Source organism: Onychostoma macrolepis, chromosome 23 (genome assembly GCF_012432095.1).
Source record: "Onychostoma macrolepis isolate SWU-2019 chromosome 23, ASM1243209v1, whole genome shotgun sequence".
NCBI classification, from domain to species: domain Eukaryota; kingdom Metazoa; phylum Chordata; class Actinopteri; order Cypriniformes; family Cyprinidae; genus Onychostoma; species Onychostoma macrolepis.
The window spans coordinates 4,574,557-4,591,288 of NC_081177.1; the positions used below are offsets into that span (position 1 = coordinate 4,574,557).

General features: G+C 36.3%; 1 protein-coding gene across 6 annotated transcripts in view; it reads right to left on the reverse strand.

The window, feature by feature from the left end:
- scube3 (signal peptide, CUB domain, EGF-like 3) overlaps positions 1-16,732 on the reverse strand; it is a 116,235-nt gene extending 99,503 nt beyond the window's left edge. For 3 of the 6 annotated variants that reach the window (XM_058764221.1, XM_058764218.1, XM_058764216.1), the window contains exon 1: positions 16,368-16,732. In XM_058764221.1, the coding sequence (XP_058620204.1) occupies positions 16,368-16,476 (109 nt within the window). In that variant the 5' untranslated portion in view covers positions 16,477-16,732. The remainder of the gene's footprint in view (positions 1-16,367) is intronic. The other 3 variants (XM_058764220.1, XM_058764217.1, XM_058764219.1) reach the window with 1 other exon arrangement.

The window sequence follows — 16,732 nt, forward strand, 5'->3', positions numbered from 1 at the left end:
GCAACAACATTGTCTGCATTGTGCTGTTTTGCGTTGGCCATCTGAATTGCCCTAACACGATGAACTAATAAGATATGCATTTGGACGATGTAGTAGTTTTAAAGATGTTCAACGATGTTGATTTGTCTTCTAAACAAACATCTTGTAAAAATGAGGTCTGTAAGTCAGAGGTGCAGACCATAAAGTTAATGCGTGATCCTCATGCATCACTTCCTGTCCCTTCTTCACATACCTATAAACAATGGCCGACAGATAGATAGATAGAACGATAGATAGAACGATAGAACGATAGATAGATAAACAGAATGATAAATAGAATGATAGACAGAACGATAGATAGACAGAACAATAGATAGATAGATAGAGGTGGTTTAATGTTTACTCCTAACCCTTTCTTTAAAAAATGTTTGATAGACCAACAAATGATAATAAATACGCAATACGTTTTCAGTTGATGCGTGAACAAAACTCCACTGAACATTATTTGTAGTGCCTGCTGTCCAGTTGCAATAGGCTTTGTGTTTTGTTATTTTTTGATATGAAACAAATTCTGAGCTTTCAAATTCTGTCAATTGTTTTGACAAAATTCAAACAATAAATACCGTTTTGGCGCCATTTGATGTTCCATGACTGATCACTGTAGGTGATTCAGTTCAAGCGGCAGCACGGAGCTCACGTGACCCGATCATCTCTTGCGATTTACCATTAGTAATATCAAGAAATACACATGAATGAACATCGGAAGGTATGTCGAAAGAGAAAGCGCAGCTTACTGAAATGTATCGTGTCTCATGTAATCACTCAATCCGTTTCAAATGCGGAAAATGTTGTCAATAAATCGTCTTGTAAACAATATGTCGTAGCGTCACGTTTACCTCCGGAAAGACATTCAATGACCATAAACTCAATAGCTAGCTAGAAAAAAATACTATAGAAAGGAGGATTTTGATAAATATATGCACTGCGTATCCATTATCATATTTTTAGTTAACATGTTAGTCATGTCATGTTTCTTATATGTTTGAATAAATAGCCTACCTGCTGGAAAAAAAAAAAAAAAAACTAAAGAAACCATCACAGAATTTGTAATAGTTTTACTGGTTATAATGGGACTTGTACTGGTTTTACTGGAAACTGTAATGGACCCTGTTGGTCTCTACTGCTAACTGGTCACCTTCTATTGGTGGCTTGTTAAAACAAATAAATCCTAATGGACTATGTCCCAAAACACACTACAGGAAAACATTTTTTAATGGCTTTAATGGTTAAAAGTTGATGGTTGTAATGGCATTTGTTGAGGAAACCATTAGAATTTGTGATGGTTTCTATTGTTTTTTTGTCAGCAGAGCTATGTCACAAAAACACGTTACAGCCACAAACCACTGTTTAAATGTTTATATTTCAACAACAAACTGGAGTAGAAACAATTTTCTTATTATAAAATTGATTTAAAAAAGTGATTTGTGTGTTATTTAAATGTCTGTAATATTTGAGTGTTCATTATTATAGCTAAAAAAAATAATATTTGGACTGTTAAGATTAATATTACCCTTTAATTTTGTACCAACTTACAGTTTTCCCCATATAAACTAACAGTTTACAGCATTAGTTAAAAAATGGATAAGCACCGTACCTGATGTATATCCAAAAGAATCGAAATTGGAATCAAATTGATTTGTGAAATCTGTGTCAATATCCAGGCCTAATTCAAATAAAAACAGTGTCATGCTGATCAATTTAGTTAGTAGAATTTTCCAAAACACAACAAGTCTGTTTGAAGTTTCATATCAATTCTGATCAGTTTTACTGATGCAGAGTTACGTAAACAACCAACATGTGCTTACATTTATGTATTTCCTTGAATGAGGATGCAGTCAATTTTATTAAACTCAAATTTGGTTACATCAATTCCTTCCTAGAGTGGCAATACAATAATGATACAAAGTACTGTTTTGAAAACCTTCAATTATGGTATTCTGTGTCAAATAGTACCATTGTGTTATCATCTGATACTCGTTATTCCCAGTACCGAACTGAAGAAGCTAAACTAGCTGAGTTTATTTAAACTAAAGTAGGATATTTTAAGCTTTGACCTTCCCAAAATGCTTTGCACCATCAACAGGCCATCACTGAATCTCTTTCCAAAGGTCTCAGTTTTCAGCTCCATCTGGCCTAAAAAAAAAGTGGGTACACTCAAAAGACTTCTGGATCCCAGAAGAGCTACACTGTGGACGTAATCTGAGGCATGCTGTTTATATTACGACCCAATAAATAAATGTGCTCTTGGAGAGGTCGAGGTCAGCGGGAAGAATCCAGACTCCATGCTTGTGTGCATTCACTGATGCTTACAGTACAAATGAGGTGAAAAAGAGAGAAAGACGAGATAAAAATGAGCTTGTCAGCCATTGTGGATGAATATTGCTTTGACTTTACAGTACATCTACTACCTTTATTGTTTATGGAAACACAAGCTAATATAATATATAATAGTATAGTGTTAAGTTAATATACACATACACTGCCGTTCAAAAGTTTGAGATCAGTAAGATTTGTAATGTTTTTAATGCTCATCAAGGCTGTATTTATTTGATCAAAAATACAGAAAAAAAAAATTATTGCAATTTCTGATATTGGTTTCTTATTTTAATATACTTTAAAACATAATTTAATTCTGTGACACAGCGCTGAATTTTCATCAGCCATTAATCCAGACTTCATTGTCACATGATCCTTCAGAAATCATTCTAATATGCTGACTTATTATCGGTGTTGAAAATTTTGTGCTGATTAATATTTTTTGGAACCTGTGATACTTTTTGTTTTTGATTCTTTGATGAATAAAAAATTAAAAAGAACAGCATTTATTCAAAATAGGAATCTTTTCTAACAATATAAGTCGTTACTATCACTTTTTATCCATTTACCACATCCTTGCTGAATAAAAGTATTAATTTCTTACAAAAAAAAAAAAGAAAAAAAAATACTGACTCCAAACCTTTCAATAGTAGTGTATATTGTAACACAAAATTTCCATTTTGAACTTTTTCTTTATCAGGGTATCCAGAAAAAAAAGTATAACAGGTACCAAAAAATATTAAGCAGCACAACTGTTGATAATAAATCAGCATATTAGAATGATTTCTGAAGGATCATGTGACACTGAAGACTGGAGTAATGATGCTGAAAATTCAGCTTTGATCACAGGAATAAATGATATTTTAGAGAATATTAAAATAGAAAACTTTTTTTTAAATTGCAATAATATTTCACAAAATTACAGTTTTTTTCTGTATTTTGATCAAATAAATGCAGCCTTGATGAGCATAAGAAACTTCTTTAAAAAAACAAAACAAAAAAACATTAAAAGTCTTACTGATCCCAGCTAATGAATGGCACTGTATATAATACATTAACATAATTTGATAAATTTGACAATCACCTTCCATCACCCTGGTTCCCTCGACAAAAACTCAGTAGGATTTTTCCACTGGCTTTTGGATTACTTTAGACACTTCCTAGCAACCACATTTGTTAAAGACTAATAAAGCTTTTTTTAAAAATCTCAAGGGATTTTTACTGATGTATTTTGTGTTGTAGAATAAAACGTGCAAGTATCTTACGCTTGTGTTCAATAAAAACCAAAAACCCATTCAAAAAACCCAATGACTAAATCGTTCATTGTACAAATGTACGCCATGTCCTCAGCAAATAATCAGTGATTACGATTTACTGTCTACATCAACAAATCAACTGGTAACATTCATTCCTTAATTCAATAAAACATTGCAAGTGTTCAACTGCAAAAACAACCAACCACTATCAGTTACAAATAATGCAAAAAAGAAATTCAAAACGCAGGACTTCTGTCCTATGTGTGCATGGTTTGCATGGTTTGCGTGTTCTCGGGAACGGAGATGGCATTAATTCAATGTCATGAAGGAAAATGTGAGTCAGAGGTTTTTATACTGACATTGTGGCTGCTCAGCCCTCGGCATCTGAGTCCTGATATCGATAAACACGCCACAACAAATGGAAGGAAGTCTCATGAAAAGAATTAATTCCCTTGAGCGGGAACAATGTGTTGCAGACCAACAGAATTAAAATGAATACAACAAGCCATTGTGCTGCCACTTCTAGAAATGTTGACGTTCAAGGAATAAGAAAAAGTCTCAACAGGAATATATATGAAAATCTTGTTAAATATAGATTCTCCTCATGTCTGACATTGCTGTGGTATAATCCCACTCGGTGCCTCACGTCACTGCTTTGCTCCGGCGGCCCTGCTTGTGTTTTCTTAACAGGAGTCGGATTATCTCAAACACCTCTGTGCAAACAGCGCCGTTACCTGACGGACACCCACGACAATTCAGATTCCAGCACGGCTCTGACGGCTCGGCTGAGGACACGGCCATCCATTGCAGGCAAGAAAGCCTAATTAAAGAGAATGAGGCTGGGTTTCTTATCCACAGTCACTTTCACTTAAATCCGTTCAGGGTTGTGACTAGTTCCGGCTGGGAGTTTATGTACACCGCAAAATGAAGCCAATCAGGCCGGGATGTTGAGACAAGGTGAACGCCTTTTTAATTCTGTTCACGGCTTAAAGATTTTGACAACCAAAACACATTACTTTCCACACTTCTGCTACTTTGAACTGTGTATTACCTGCATATATTATGCACATATGGTAGATGCTACTCAATCTTGCAGTAGTTTGCTAGTTTTTAAGAATAGATTTGATATTTTTATGAGACTAAACAGAACTGAAGTGGTCATTCTCAGCAGCATGCAATGTACTGACAGCCTTGTAACTGAATAGCGCACCATTTCAGTTTCAATGCATTGTTTTTAATGAAGAGTGAGCACACACACACTACTGTTCAATTGTCTGTAAGGTTTTTAAAAAATAAATTAATTTTTAATTCAGCAAGGATGTATTAAATTGATCAAAAGCGACAGTAGAGACATTCATGATGTTACAAAAGTTTTGCCGTTTCAAATAAATGCAGTTATTTTGAGCTTCATATTCATTAGAGAATCCTGAAAAATAAAATGCTTCATGGTTTCCACAAAAATATCAAGCAGCTTTCAGCATTGATCATCAGAAATGAGCAGCACATCAGCATATTAGAATGATTTCTGAAGGATCATGTGACACTGAAGACTGGAGTAATGATGCTGAAAATTCAGCTTTACGTCACAGGAATAAATTACATTTTTAAAATATGTTCTAATAGAAAAAAAAAAAAGATTTTAAATAGCAAAAATATTTCACAAAATTCCTGTTTTTACTCTATTTTTAAACAAATAAATACAGCCCTGGTGAGACTTAAAAAACAAACAAAAAAAAAACAACAACTTTTGAATAGTAGTGTATATAATGCAATTTGACCAAAGCAAATAAGACACAAAACTGCTTATTTCACATAATTACTCGATAACTAGACAGACAGACACAGGTCCATTCACTCTCTTCAGCATCACTTAAACTTAATTTTACCCGACTCTCAGATGACTTCAGCTACTCTTATCATCAAAGGCTCCATACAGTCTGATTTCATACTCATAATAGGAATTCATACTCATATATAGTATAAAATATCTATATTTGAACATCTCTCCTGTAGGGTGAAGAGAGCGGCTGCGGACTCAGGTTGTTCTCTCACTTTGGTCTAGAAGCTGTGGTCAGATCATCTCAACATCAAGTTTCTCAACTAGCTCTCTGCCATCTGTTTCAGCAGATGTGAAGCCTCTCTCACGATACTCTTACAGGAAGGATCCAGAATTAACTTTCTGCCACACCTGCAGTGACTGGACAAAGTTTAGTGGCCATAACTACTTCAAAATCGTCATTAAACCTTTTCATACAAAAACACAAAATAATTGTTTTCCCATGAGATTCCCATGAGGTCTTTACCTAAAATAAAAGATCTGAGCTTTTCTTTATTAAGCCATTTCAACTGAAACCCTATAAAATACACTGAAAATACTCAAACCTACTGTATAGTGTCCAGGTGACCTGCAAGTGATTCAAACAATGTCTTTCTCCAGGGTCATATATGTGAAGAAAGCTAACAACCTCTCAAACCGAGCCTTTTAAAAGCTTAAAATAGCAATTAGTCTCCATTTTAAACAACCAATAGGTTATGGGTCAACCTGACTGATTGGTCTATGACTAATTATGCAGTGATTTTTATTTTTGTATTCCAACCCGAACATTAACATCACCCTGCCTGGTTCCATCGATAAAAATCCAATTGGATTATTCCATTGGCTTTTGGATTACTGCAGAAAAAAAGCTCTGTGAACGACAAGTGTACGATTCTTACACATTTTGTTCATCATGATAATCTTCAACAATATGATAAAATCAACACAGCTGAAGCCTAAATGCAATTGCCAGAAGTAAAAATGTAGACTATAAACTAACTACAGCACAGTCACATGACTTCAACATCACCATCATTATAGGCTCTTTCAGTCTTAATTTAAAAACATTTTCCCTTAAAGTTTGAGTTGGAATAGTTTGCAAGAGTGCGATTACAAACAAACAGGCTGTGAAAGCGGCTAGTGAGTAGATGAGTTTACCTGTTCAACATGATGAAGTTTAATGTCACTGACAACCTCTATAGTACCATTTAGACACTAATGCATTTTTCAAGACAAGTAAAGTTTTAAGGAGGTTTTACTAATGTATTTTATGTCATAGAACAAAATGTTTAAAGTATCTTAAGCTTGTGTCCACCATAGACCTTATTTCAAGCATTTAACCAAAGACCCATTCAAAAAACCAGAGAGCAAAAATGCTCGTTTCTGGGTTTTGGCCTACAAAAATACATTATCTCTTTTGCACTCTATACTGTACTTGTGACACCTAGCCCTAGTATTTATTTATTTTTTTTAAAGTTCAAGTGTGCAATTTCACTGAAATTGCACGTTTCAAGTGTACATTATTTAGCATAAATACAAATTCCGTTCATATGTTTACGAGGCCTTCACCTATGCCTCGTGTCAACTCCACCCTTGCCACTGACACGCTTAAAATAGACACCTCTCTAAGACACTCTGGATTTTACACATGCATGTGAGTATTTGGGAAAGCACAAGGTACAACACTGACGGGTTTTGTCAAACACTTTCAGATTATCATGCTGTATTTCATAAATAACATTCCTAAATTGAACTCCTAAAAAGAATAAGGACACAGTGTTAAAAACACAAAACACGGTCATTTAATGCATTAATCCAACACCGATTTCCCCATTAAAGCCTTCAATTAAGATGTATTTCCTCCCTCTTCATGTGACATTCACACGTTTAACTAGGAAGGCATTCACGCGCTCTCGCTAACACCTACAGATGTGGTCTCCACACTTCCTCTGAAGCTGACCGCACCATCAGTGTAAACTCCTAATGATCTAAACCCAGCAGTGTCACTTCTGGCTTAGTAATTGTACGTTAGAGCGTAAAGCGCACACAGGCTATGTATATACCTCCAGCCCAACCCGCTAATTAGCTGAGGCATGTTTGCTTTCCTTCTGCCTCCTAACGATGCCTGCGATGAGAGAAAGAGAGCAAAAATCAGCCCTTACTGCCACTCTTGCCTGCTAACAGTCACCAACAATTAAATTATACAGAAAAGCTGTTCCACTCCAACTGCCTTTCATTTTAAGATATAAACCCTTAGCTCTTCATGATATAGTTTCTTAAAGGAATAGTTAACCCAAAAATGAAAACTTGCTGACAGTCTACTCACCATCAGCCCAACCGAGATGTAGATAAGTTTGTTTCTTCATCAGATTTGGAGAAATGCAGCATTACATCACTTGCTCAGCAATGGATGCTCTGCAGTGAATGGGTGCCTTCAGAATGAGAGTCCAAACAACTGATAAAAACATCACAATAATCCACACCACTCCGGTCTATCAGTTAATGTCTTATGAAGTGAAAAGCTTCATGTTTGTGAGAAACAAATCCATCATTAAGACATTTTAACTTTAAACATTTGTGTTTTTGAATGTTTTTACTTGTAGATGGTGCTTGATCTGTGCATATTTCTTTCATGATTCAGACCAGATGACTTTTTCACTGGAGAAAGCAATATTATGGATTATGACTCCTAAAAACTTGATGGATTTGTTTCTTACAAACACAATTTTGGCTTCTCAAGACATTAAGTTAGGCGGTGAATCCATGAATCCGTATTCAGAAAGGCACGGAAAACAAATAACGATTGCCTGTTACATTACGATACATACAATTTCACTTACCACATAAACAGAGTAAGGAGAGATGACTGAGGACAATGGCGAATGATTTGCAGATCCTGAGCACCACTGACAAACATATAATCTTGTAAAATGTGTGGCAAGTACTGTCACTCCATAGTACAGAGTACGTGCGATCGTGAATCTCGAAAGTGAAAGTGAAACTAAAAGGCGATTGTGCATTCAAAAGCAGTTTCAGTGCCAGGCATAATAGCGGCTCCCTAATGCCTGGAATGCATATGCAGTATAATTACCCAATTATATAACAGCGAGAGAAAGTAGGCCATTGAAATATATATCTTCCTCCCATCTCGTATTTATTCCCTTCAGGGGTTCTGTAGTACACATTTTTTTCCTGAACATGGTCTTGGGATGCGGCGGATTGCGGGGGGTATGGGGGGCACGATGTCAATCGTGATGATCAACATCGTGATGTCTATGGAGGATGGCATCATCTATTGGCCCAACCCTAATTGTAATGGCACTCATTCACTGCAGAGGATCCATTGGTGAGCAAGAGATGAAATGCAAAATTTCTCCAAATCTGTTCCCATGAAAAAACAAACTCATCTACATCTTGGATGGCCTGAAGGTGAATGCATTGTCAGCAAATAGTCATTTCAAGGTGAACTGTTCTTTTAAGTTATTATTTTGTCTTGTTTTTCACTAAGAAATATCTAAACATCTAAAAATAAACATTTAAAACTATATTGCGTAAGATATTAAAGGGGTCATCGGATGCCCATTTTCCACAAGTTGATTTGATTCTTTAGGGTCTTAATGAAAAGTCTATAACATACTTTGGTTAAGATTTCTCAATGGTAGTGTAAAAAACACCCTTTTTACCTTCTTCTGTAGATGAAGCTGGATCACGAATGATTCGTGCGAACATGGACGCATTTAGGAAGATCGGGATCAGTGCATTCCCTTCAAAAATGAAAGTAACGTTAATCCTCTGTGTCTGCAGTGGCTCAGATGTCGGGAGTAAATGACGACTGCTATATTCATTATTACATCCAACAACAAAACACCTCAATCGCTTAATCGGAGACATTCTTGTCTTCCCTGCACCGGAGTCGACACGATGGCAGACAGCAATCAGCTCACTCAGGGCGGGTCTAAGGTAAGACGTCCTTGTCAATCAACTATCGAGGGAGGGGCCTGTACAGAATTACATCATTCTGACAGGAATCTCAGAACAGCCTGATTTGAGAGAGGGGATTTTAAAATAGGGATTTAAGAGAATAAAGATATTTTAGAAAATATATTGTGAATTATGCTTTTGCTAGATTTATTAAAATGGCGATACCATGTTTTGAATATGGTAATCATTCTGTACCATGGAGTACATCAAAATATATTTACATTTATGCAAGGTACTTGTATTGCACTCAACATTTTATCAATTCATGCATTCCCTGGCAATCAAACCTACAAGCTTCGCTTTCCTAATGCCATGTCAGGACTTTAAAACCCAGAGGACTAATTCGACATGGATTCCCTTGAGATTTTCCTATGGGTTTTTATAATGGGGTTTTTCAATTCATGAGTAAAATAAGGTCTGTGGTAAATATAATTTGACTACTTGGACGTTTTGTTGAACAACATAAACCGCACACACTCGCACACCAAACATTCTTATGTAGTTACTTACAGTATTACAAACATACTGCAGTATGGGTGCATGTAATTTATGTTATAGAGCATTATTTTACTCAACCCCATTGAAAACTCATAGGAAGACCTTGACAGAAAACATGGTGATTTTTTTTCTCCAAGTTATAACATGTATTATCCATCTTATCTATAAAAACTTCACAAAACTCTCAGAGTGGCAAACTCATATGGGTTTTGTACACTTAGAATCCGACTGAACAGTAAACATATTTCGCCATGTGGCCGACTATAAATGCTTCAACTCCTGCCTCAAAAATGCGCACTCCACTTTGGGACAAAAATAAAAGAGGAAAACTGGTGAGAGATTTTCTGGATTGTGGGTTAAATGGAGAGAAAGCGAGACATTTGTGAGAAAGACGTACACCAAGATAAGAACAGAGAGAAACCTTTAAATAACAAAACGACTGGAGAAACATCCATCTACATGCATGAAATATAAACGTAGAACAGGACAGCTATATATAAAATACCTTACAACAGCCACCAAATTCTCATTTCTTCAAGTGGGGATTTGTTTTGACAGGTTCCTCTGTCATTGCACAGGAGACTTAATGGAATAGTTATTATTAACTAAAAGCATTAACTTGAGATGCCTCTGAAAGAAAGAAGTAAAAAATTGTGTCATAAAAATGAAGAGATATAAATATGAATGATGATAGCTGCTCAGATGTTTTAATGAGAAATACTGAGATCTTTCTCAGGAGGAAAATTTGAGAAGCAGAAAATGTTTTCATTTGCTGTCAATTTAATTTCATTACTGAAATTCTCTAGAGGAACATCTGAGAAGCATTAAACTTAAAATTCTTCATTTTTCCCTCCATTTGCAATGGCAGTCTAGAAGAAACGGCTGAAATATTACAGAGACCTCAGTGTTTTTACTGTCCAAATACATGCTCAGATCATTTGTTTTTTGTTTTTTTTGGAGAAATTGATGTTAAATATACAAAATTCACATTGAAATGACGTTTGATCATCGATTTTGATGTCTTTGCAAATCAGAGCACGGTTTAAGACATTAAAAGTCCTCTGAAAATCTTAGGGAGATACATTGTGAAGTATTTTTCTCAAGAGAAACATCTGAGAAGCATGAAACTCGAGTCTCCACATTTTTATCTCCATTTAATCTCATGGCAGTCTTGAAGAAACAATTGAGATATTATAGAGATCACAGTGTTTTTCAGTCCAAATGCATGCTTAGATCATCTGTTTTTGTGAGAATTTAATGATAAACATTTGAAGTTCTTGGTAATAACACCTCTGTGTTTAGATTTTGGCAAATCTGAGCAGTTTGAGACATTAAATGTTCTCTGAAACTCAAAAGGAGATACATATGAAGGCCTTTTGCCCTCAAGAGAAACATCTGAGAAGCATGAAACTCAAAATTCATCATTTTCTTTCCATTTAATATATTGGGAGTCTAGAAGAAATATTTACAAAGTTAATCAGATCTCAATGTTTTATTTTGTTTAGTTTTTTTTTTTTTTTTTTTTTAAATGCATGCTCAGATCATTTGTTTAGGAATAATTTAATAAAAACTACTCAAAGTTTACACTGAAATTACATTTAGACAAATATAAGCACAGTTGAGTCATTAAAATTTCCTCTAAAATCTTAAGGAGACACATATGGGGTCTTTATCTGAGAGGCATGAAACTTAAGCAAAAACTCTTTAATCTCCATTTAATCTCACAGCATGTTTGTAGCAGCAATATATTTACTAAAAAGATCTCATTCACAACTTTTCCTTCGTACAAGGTTGTTCGATTCCAGATATTCTCTAAATCGAAGCGCTGAGAGATCATCTGTCCCCGCCTCTGACAAGGCCATTGCTCCAGACTCACAAAAGAATACTCCAACTTCATTGAGTGAAAGGCAACACAAAGCAAACAAACCCCCAAACCTCTGTCACGCCACCCCTCCCCGGCAGGCCTCCGCTGCTCTCCCCTCCTTCTCAGCTCCCGCTATTCAAGGGAAATGTGTATTTCCCACACTGGAGTTGTCCAGCAGGGTCTGCCCGGCAGGGGTTTTGCCTCGGGGTGAACGGGGAGACGGACTAGAGGTTACATCAACACACACACCGCTGCGGCATGTCACATCCTCACCGCCGGTTGCCTTGGCGCTGTTAGCCAGCAGCTCTGGGCCAGGAGAGGAAAAAGCAAAACCGAGCTGCTCTCCTTCTGTACCTCGAGAACATCAGGATTTTTTTTTTTTTTACACCAAGTCATTTATTACACATGGGTTTTTAAAAGCCTCCTTATCCCATTTACTCTGAATTATGATTATTATAAAGGAATTATGAACATTTCACGGTGCTGGTAACCTGCAATTATGGCGACGCTGATGAAGGACAAAGACGCTCATGGCGAACATCTGCGTTTAATAAATACTGACCTGACAAAAACGGCACCCTTTAATCACTCACTGTCTGTTTTATATGCTACTGATGCGTTTGACAGACAAAACGCTCCAGACAGAAACAACTCAACTGTAATTAAGACAGAAAGAAACACTGGATGAAAATAAAGAACTATCTTTCCATTTCTTAACATTAAATACATTAACATGAACTAATTAAGCTAATTTTAACATTTACTAATACATTATTAAAAGCAAAAGTTAGATCTGTTCATTTTAAGAAATGAACCTGAGCTATCATGAACTAACAATGCACAACTGTGTTTTAAGATTAATAAACACTGCAACAACTAACTGTACCTAATTACACAAATAATGAATGGAGACAGAACCAACAAGTGAATGAAAGTGTGACAAAACAACAGAAAGAGGACTAAGGACAACACAGGGAACAAATGAAAAAGACTGGAAGAATGAAAGGGCACTGGCAAACGGACAAATTAAGAAAGAATGAACATACAGGGGAAAAAATTAAAAGGAGAGTGCAACAATAAAAAGAAATAACATTAAAATAAAAAAAAAAAAGAAAGAAGCGAAGAATAAAATTGACAGGAGAGAATGAAAGACCAACCTAAAGTCAAAGTGAAAGAAAGCACAAAACAAAGTAAAGAAAGAAAGAGAGAAAGCATGAAAGAGCAAAAAAGCAAAAGAGTGAAAGAAACAGAAAGAATGAAAGAAAGCAAGAGCAAAAAAAGCATGAAAGCATAAAAGTATGAAAGAATGAGAGAAAGAGCGAGAATGCAAAAGAGTGAAAGACAGCAAAAGAGCAAAAAAGAAAGCAAAAAATGAATATGAAAGAAAGAACAAAACAATAAATGAACGACAGTTTCAGAAAAAGACAAAAAGCAAAAGAAAGAGCAAACTAAGAAAGAAAAATGAACAAATAACAACAACAACAAAAACAATGAAGAAAAAAGAAATTAAAAGCAAATAAATGTGACAGACGAAAAAAGGACAAAAGAAACAGCGAAAGAAACTACTCTGTTATGACAGATTTCAGATTACGATGACTCTGCCATCACAACTGGAGCACAAGACTCAAAACACAGAAGAACCTTCATAAACGACACCAAACCCACATCACCATTCTCTCCACAACATCATCTCAAACACACACACACACACACACACGTATCCAGCGCTGACCTGACCGTCCCGTCCCGTCCCGCAGTGACGAACAGGTGCAGGTCATTAGGCCCGACGCTGCCACCTTTCCCTGTAAGATGTGCGTAAATCCTTGTTGTGGAAAATGAAAGAGTGAAAGTAGTTCTAATTACAAAATGTAAATATTGAGTTTTCCCACAATGGGAAACAGACCACCCAAGATGCAAAACAACCCCCAACCCCCTCCCTCCCGCTCCCCTTCTCTGTCTCTTTCTCTCAGCCGTCCTGTCAGCGCGACAGGAAAAGGAAACCTTTTGAGCATCACCAAACGTAAATGCACACATACCAGACGTGCACATGAGTACACGAGCGGCCGCTGACATCAATGCATCATGCTTGCGTAACAATCCATTAGCCGTGACCTCCAAACGTAACATCTATTCCTCTGCTCCTCGTGCAAGAGCTTGCTAAATACCCAGAGGTTCAGTGCGCGCTTTCAGAGTCACAGGTGAACGTCAAATACTTGACTTTATGGTGCTAAATACCTTTAAATGGCCTCCATGAGACTGTTTTCCACATATGGAACTGAGCAACATGTGGTCGGCATGGACCGAGCCCCAGGAGTCGCCATTTGTTGACGTTTGTTTGTACGGAGAGCATGTTGGTGAGTGATGGGGAATGGAGGTGAATGAGGGCTCAGCTGGGATCTAGAGCTCTGCCCCTCTGGACTCGAGATGTCTTCATTCTAAAGGTGTTCTAGAGACCCTAAAACACCTCAATTCAGAGCTGCTCATCGCCTCTTAGATGCTGGTTTGGTTCTACACTCTTAAAAATAAAGGCTCCAAAGGGGAGTTTGCACAGTAATGCCATAGAAGAACCATTTTGGGTTCCTTAAAGAACCATTGAATGAACATTTATTTTTTCTTAGTCTAGTTTAATAACATATAGAAACTTTTACCATTAAAAAGAACATGTTTCGCAATGGAAAGGTGCCATCATTTTGTTTTGTTTTTTTAAAGTAAGAATTCCAAAAGGGAGTTTTGGAAGAAACATTTTGGTTCCTTAAAGAACCTTTCAGTGAAGAGTTCTTAAAAGAACCATTTTAAAAAATAAAAAGATTATTTACTGGCATTTATGGTTCCATGAAGAACCTTGAACATTCAAAGTAACTTTTCATTGCACAAAAGGTTTTTTTGCACTCTTAAATATAAAACTATTTTGGGTTCCCAAAAGAACCTTTCAGTGAACAGTTCTTAAAATAAACATTTTTTTTTTCTTAGTGTGAAGAACATTTTAATAATCTAAAGTACCTTTTGTGCAATGGAAAAGTTCCATGGATGTTAAATGTTCTTCATGGAACCATACATGTCAATAAAGAACCTAAATTTTTAAGAGTCTACAGTGGGAAAAAGGTTCTTTAGATAATCAAAATGTTCAATGAAGGGTTCTCTGGGGAACCAAAATGGTTCTTCCAAGGTATCACCATTTTGGAAGCTTTATTTTTAAAAATGGATTTTAATTATCTTTTTTTTTCCCCCACTAGAAAGAACCTTTTGTGGAATGGAAAACTTCATGGATGTTAAAGGTTCTTCATGGAACCATCAATGCCAACAAATAACCTTTATTTTTTAAGAAGGTATTCTGTTCTGACAGCCAAATGTTGCATAATTGTTACATGATTAACCTGCCTACAAACAAGCATATCGCATTGCTGTCTGTTCTTTGAAAACACATTTTAACACACAGTAATTTAATTCCTATGCGAGTTCTAATTAATAGAATCTATATCAATCAATTCAAACTTTTATTTTAGATGTGCATGGGAAATAAAAGTGCCAGGAATTTGAGTTTTATGAGTTTGGAACATATTTAGACTTCTAAAGTCATCTGGTTTAGCATCTCTATGTCATAACAAAACACAACAGTCAGAAATTATGTAATATAATATATGGCAATAACTCTATAAACTCTAAATATAAACTCTAGAGATGCCTCATTTGGATACTAGATGGCATCATTCTAGAGGTGTTCGAGCAGTGCACGACCCTGTGAACTCTAAACTGCTTTACTCTACAGGTGCTTGAAAGATCTGCAGACGACTGCGACAAACCCCTTAAGTTAAGAAAACCTTTAGTGATCATTTGTTTATCATTATAACTTAGAGTTAAGAGTTGTCTTAGCTTTAGGAGCTGCGACCGGGCCCTGCCCTTTCACTCTAGAATGATCCATTCAATTAAAAATAACGGCTCCTTATTATCATTGATCGTAGAACCTCCATGGGATCTTTCCATTGCACAAAAGGTTCCTTAGAATATTAAAATGTTCTTTATGATGTTTTTTTTTTTTTTTTTTTTAAGAACAGTTCACTAAAAAGTTCTTTGAGGAACCAAAAATGGTTATTCTATGGCATTTCTGTGAAAACCCCATTTTAAAATGGGACCCATCTACAATACATCCAGACTGAACTCTAAATCATTTCATTTTAGAGCAATTCTAGACACTTTTCCAAAGGTTGACAACACCTAACAGCTAAATATCTTAATTTTTCCAAACATTTGACACCATGCATGCGCAATGAGCAAAAAGACAGACTGTGACGTTAAAAGGACTGTTTCTTAAACATCTAGCAAAAGTAATAAAAGTGCGGTATATTTTACAGTTTGGTGCATCATTATTGCTGTCAATGAGCAAATAAATTCTCCACACGTTATAATAAATACACCTGCACAGCATAAACAGTCAAAGATGTTAAAAATACCCGTTTAAGTCTACTTCAGCGCTGTTTGGGGAGAAACTGCGTCCCATAAGTTATTCTTACTGAGCACAAATCATCAAACAGTTATTTTTCCCGGAGTCGTTCCTCAGCCAAAAGGTACATTTCATGTGGAGGGTGAAAGGGAAACTTACCTTGCGGGTTTCTGCTGGCAGAAGCGCCGGCTGGCTGCTGGACAAAGGCGATCAGAGCGACGCTGAATAATCCAAAGCCAGCGCGCATCAGAACAGACATGAACATCATGTTAAACACCTTGAACCTTCACAGAGAGCAAATGAAATAAAAGCGGACAACTGCGAGACTTTGAGTCCGAGCGTGGATGAAGCTTTATTCCCGGCGCTGGAAACGGAGCGTCTGTTGAATGAGAGAGAGAGCGAGAGAGAAAGAGGGAGAGAGTGTATGTGTGTGTGTGTGTGTTTTATTTCTTGGTCTTGCGGAGATTGCGTGCGCGGAGATCAGGAGGAGAAACACGGTCGAGTTGAGTGCTCATGATCTTCAG